This window comes from Aristolochia californica, unplaced genomic scaffold (assembly GCF_029961685.1).
Source record: "Aristolochia californica isolate CCGP_79_NKW_82.1479 unplaced genomic scaffold, dmAriCali1.0.hap1 SCAF_7, whole genome shotgun sequence".
Classification (NCBI taxonomy): domain Eukaryota; kingdom Viridiplantae; phylum Streptophyta; class Magnoliopsida; order Piperales; family Aristolochiaceae; genus Aristolochia; species Aristolochia californica.
Window position 1 is genome coordinate 456,570 of NW_027182268.1, and position 5,284 is coordinate 461,853.

General features: G+C 35.8%; 1 protein-coding gene across 4 annotated transcripts; it reads left to right on the forward strand.

Annotated features, from left to right (window-relative positions):
• The first annotated feature begins 419 nt into the window (after positions 1-419).
• Positions 420-4,977, forward strand: LOC137936892 (gamma-glutamylcyclotransferase 2-3). Of its 4 annotated transcripts, none has more exons than XM_068781843.1 (9): positions 420-761; positions 838-914; positions 1,952-2,005; positions 3,823-3,879; positions 3,956-3,996; positions 4,089-4,160; positions 4,262-4,341; positions 4,467-4,565; positions 4,657-4,977. In XM_068781843.1, the coding sequence occupies exons 1-9, from the start codon at positions 653-655 to the stop codon at positions 4,674-4,676; spliced, it is 609 nt and encodes a 202-aa protein (XP_068637944.1). In that variant the 5' UTR covers positions 420-652; the 3' UTR covers positions 4,677-4,977. The 4 variants fall into 4 exon arrangements, with proteins under 4 accessions (XP_068637944.1, XP_068637945.1, XP_068637943.1 ...); XM_068781844.1 differs by having other exon boundaries at positions 4,660-4,977; XM_068781842.1 differs by having other exon boundaries at positions 4,467-4,561; positions 4,660-4,976.
• Positions 4,978-5,284: the final 307 nt, after the last annotated feature.

A 5,284-nucleotide genomic window follows, 5' to 3' on the forward strand; every position in this document is an offset into this window, starting at 1 on the left:
ATTATTGTGTTGAGTGTCCTTCTAGGTCATTCGGGCGCCATGGGCAAAGGTTTTCTTAGAGTTTTTCTCTCTTGAGTTCTATCGAACAATTGCTACTGGGCTGAGTTTCTATTGTGGTTTTTTATGAAGGCTTGAGTTGACTCATGATGTATTCATTATACCTTACAAAAGAATTCACAGAGAGATAAAATCTATTTTATCTTCAAATAAATTTGTAGAGGGAGAAATAAAAGGCAAAGGTTCCTTGACCTCCACGAGGACATCATCCTGTACTTCATTTATACCTAGATGTATTTTTTTAATTATATTAAATATTTATATTCTAAAATAACAATTTTTTTAATTTTATATTGTTCTTTTAATGTTCGAGAACTCTTGGATTGAAGTTGAATCTTGATAGTTTAAAGTTAGTCATCCAGTGGAATCCTGCCATCCATTGCATGATTATACATCCTGCAACAGAGTCCATTTGCCTGTACCGAAATTGAATCTCGGTCAGCCGTCGCCGGCTTTTCTGGACCAATAAACTCCCTGTTAAAGGTACCCACTACCCAGGCTCCAGTAGGCTTCTAGTGGACGTGTGTCGGAGAAAACCATCGGAGGGCAGGCTCCACCACTATTCCGACTTCCTCTCTCACTCTGCCTGGAGATTATGGTTTTGTGGGTTTTTGGCTATGGTTCTCTCATTTGGAAAACAGGCTTCCCCTTTGATCAACGGCTCGTTGGATTCATCAAAGGATATCGACGTGTGTTCTACCAAGGCATCTCTCTTTCTCTCTCTAGCCATATTTTTATTTCTGTCATTCTGATGGGTCATGATGTATACAAATGTTCCAGGCAGTACAGATCATAGAGGAACTCCTGAGTATCCAGGCAGAACAGTCACGTTAGAGCCTGCAGAAGGTGAAGTCTGTGTAAGTTTCAAACTTCCCCTATGTTGTTTTACTTATTCTTTGCTGCTCTGTTTAGCTTTATCTTGGCTTTTTAGCATTTGTCTTGAGCAAATATTTTCCTTTTGGTGCTGCATCATGAACGTTGTCCAAGTATTAGATCTACTTTTGTAACATTGTGGTCTGTTACCTTGAGACTTTTGTCTCATATTTCACATCGTCGAATCAGGCGGCTGATCTGTGAGGTTTATCCTTTATAAAATAATAATAATAAAGTTATCACATACATTTTCATCATCTTCAAACATCATAAATTTTACTTGGAAGCGCTTCTAATTGTTTGAACCGTCACTTGTAGCAAGTCATTTAGTATGTGGATTTGGAAAGTTTCTGCCTCTTCTCTGCTACTCACGACTTCCATCTGTATACTGTTCCAAGGAAACGTTCCTTGTAAAAATTTCGAAAATATGTCATGTTTTTCCTATAACAGATTTTCAGTCAAATCTTCCCTCAGGTCAGACCCTGATGTATTTATGCTATTCTACATAATACAATTTTAGGCTATTTTAGATGCACCTTGAAGGATTCCAACACGTGAAACCTTGGTTTAGAATTATCTGAGGTTTATTGCTGCTCATTGGTTTTTTATACATGGTTTGTATGAAGTGAGAAACTTGAACCAGAGGTAAGAAGATCTATTTCTATCTTAAGACTCATAAGTGCTTCTTTTATGTGATGATTTTACCGTCAGAGCTAATTGCACTCCTGGCAGAAATTGTGATTTATTTTCATAGTTGTATGAGTCTTGATACTTAATGACAGTCTCAATTTGCTGATACATGGCGTTTAACTATTCCCATTATTTTGTCACATCAGCCTCGGTTTCCTTTTCAAAAAATTTACCATCTTATAAATCTAATGCTGCTTTTTGTATCTGATTCCATCTTCACTATATGTGACTCAGCTTTGGTATTTGCTAGTTCAGATTTTGGCACATTGTACTTTGTTCATTTACTTATTAAATTTATATGAATTGACTGCCTTATTCCTTTCCAATTCAGTGGGGTGCTGCATATAGGATTTCTGGAGAGGAAGATGAACAGATCGCTCTGTCAGTATGTGCTCAAGAGTGTTATTGTTGAATCTTCAAGTGATGCTTAACTCATTATACACATCATTTTGCAGTACAATGATTTAGACTTTTTTGGCCATGTGCAAGATATAGAAAAATTTTATCGTAAAAAAATCATATGCAAAAATGGGTGTGTTGTACATGCTATCATAATCTTGTTCTTCTTATGGGTAGAAGAAAGAGAAAAATTAAAAAACTCATTTAGTTGTGTTAAAGAGAAATGAATGCTTATGTTGTGGACCATTTTTTTTTTGTCACGTCTTTTATTGTATAGGTAGAATGCTTAACAATATTCCTGTTAACTAGCAATAAATTTTGCTCACTAGACTTTCACATTTACTATAAGGCAAGGATGGTGTTACATGGCAGTCTCTTGTAATTGGGGAAGCATTCCCCCTTCCTTGTCATGCTTGAAGCGTAGCCTCTCCCTTCTTATTCTAACATTTTAATTTTTTTAATAAATTTCATAAGTTAAGAAAGAAAATATTTGCTCACTTCTACATAATGCAGCTATGGTTGTACGATCACTGGATGAAACAAATAGTTGTTATATTATATAAAAAAAAACTGATTGTAAAGAGAGATATTTCTGAGCTGATAGGAAAGTGATGACCAGGAATGCGCAACAGAGCTCTAATCTACTCAGATTGGACTGTGTTAGTGGTTACATGTATTTTATTTGAAAGTTGACATATAATCACTTTACATCCCGTACTCCTTGGTGAGACTTGAACCCTAAACTTCACATTGGAATCCCTTTTATGTAGGAATAGGAAAAATGTATGTGATGTTGCTAGATGTCTGAAGAGTTGTTTCAGAAGGTTGGAAAATGTTCTCTCAAGGTACAGATAAACAGGTTGAAAGGTTTATGACAATGTTGGTTGAGAGACTGGCATATAGGTCAAATATGGATGGAAGTAGTGAGAAAAGAGTTGGACTCAGGCACTTGAAGATGGAAATGAAAAATGTTTACATTGAAGAAGAAAGATCCATCTGACCCCAACTCATTGGAGACAATACAAGTGTTAACTGAGCAGAAAGGATTTCACTATAATGTACAAACATGATACAAAAGTAAGAAGCTCTTATAGAGCAGATACATCAGATGCATTCTCTTACCAACTATTGGTGTCATAAATAGCACCTTTTCTCTCTCCAAGTCTTTATCAGCAGTTAGAGGCATACAATATCGTCCCATTTGTTAAAATACATCTTTCATGGGTGAGAGGTTCCACTGCTCCAAATGATGGAATGCTGATATGCCCTTTTACATGACTCTGGCATTTAGAAGTACAAAATCAAGTTTCTGTTTCAACTACTTTTAGTAAATTTTAATGTGATGTTGATTGTTTTGTTAGATAAAATCAAGGAAAACTACTTGAATAGTTGAGTTTTATTGCGATACGTCCATGTGTATATCATCTATGAGTTACCAAAAAGCTTGCTTTAAACACAGGAATCCCACAGTAAATAAGATAGGCTTTGAATTTCCAAGTACTTTTGCATAATGACTGTAAACATTTGTCTTGATAATCACCTTAGAGCATAGCCTATGCACATGCTGTCTGTACATTTATGGGTAGCAACTTTTTAAAAGGAAAATTTGGCTTTTATCTTCTCATAATGCCAACGCTTTCCCTGAAATTATGTCACAACACTTGGCAGCTTTTTGGTGTTAAGGGCAAGTTAAGACCTGCAAGCATGGTGCTTGAATTGCTTACCGTTCTTTGCTACGTTCTGTGGCTATTGTTATTTTGTTCTTGATTCTGTTACTTGCATATTCTTTGCCTCTAATTGCAGTATCTAGAAGTAAGAGAGAAGCAGTATGATATGAAGGCATATGTTGATTTCTTTACCGTAAGTTCAATTCACTCTCCTCTGTTAAACACAAGTTACCGCCCAAACTCACGAGAAGTAATTATAAAAATTCCAGGACCATTCTCTTACAGCTCCTGCAGTATCGGGAGTTTTGGTGTAAGTGGCAGCATGTCAAACCTTATTTCACTTTCAGACACCTTACTTTCCTAAGTGAGCAACAAGATCTATCTAATTCTTGTATCGGTTAGGTATATTGGCTCACCTGACAAGAAGGTCAATAACAATTACCTGGGACCTGCATCAATAGAAGAAATGGCAATGTATGGTTGCTTTTGCTATATTTAGTTAATCCTTATAATTTGATTCTTTCTTGATGTCTTTTATCTTTAATTTTAATTGACTAAATCAATTTTTCCGACAGACAAATTGTCAATGCTGAAGGCCCATCAGGACCTAACAGAGACTACCTTTTCCAGCTTGAAAATGCACTTAAATCTATTAGTAATTCTTCTTGTGCTCTTGGATTCAGATGATAACAATTCTCTTCATATATTTAGTTCCTTTTTAGCTATCCAAAAAATATATTTGGTTCTTTAAAAATATTTATTTCCTTTTTGTGTATGTAGGCTGTGAAGACAAACACGTGAATGATCTTGTAAATGCAGTCCGGAAAATTCTTCCAGATTCAAAGATTGACCCAGGAGAACCTTTTTCTTTTTGCGTGAGTATGAGCCAGTTCTAAGCATTTGTGTTAGCTGCTGCTCTGTTGCTTGAATTCTGATTATATTTCTTGGCAACTTTGTTACCAAACTTTAGCAGGTGCAGACGGGTGTTAACAATAAGTGAGAGTAGGCATTGGACAAACTAGAAGACCATGTGAAGAAATGTAAGAAGGGCTTGAAGGATGCCAAGGTGGTCTTTAAAAATCATATTCAAGAACTGCAGCGATTATACTATAGGTAAATGCATTGTAGGTAGGAGGCAATGCCCATAAGATGTTTCCAATTGAGAGTCATTTCAAATGCATTTAAGCTTGTTTACTTATACTCAACCAAAATAAATAAAAGATTTCAAAGTAAATACATGTTGATGCCCCACTTCTTTAAATTAATGCAAATGTTACAACAAAGTATGTTAAATAGAGGAGCTTCCCCTAAGCTGAACCTAAGGGGAAGTTCCTCAAGGGGCTCTGGATTCTGCACCTTCGTCCTTTGTCTTCTCTCTCAATCTCACCATTGTTGAAGACATTTAGGAGGTATATCATGTAATTAAGAGAGTAAGTGGCATATGTTGTAATTAGTTTTATGTTGAAAGTTATTTTTTGACTTGTTTATGCATTAGGGTATTCAAGTCCACCTATATGTTGATTTTCAGGACTCCATAGATTACATTTTGGGTAAAGAAGAGAATACATGTTGGGGAAAAAATAGGGTTATGGACTTAG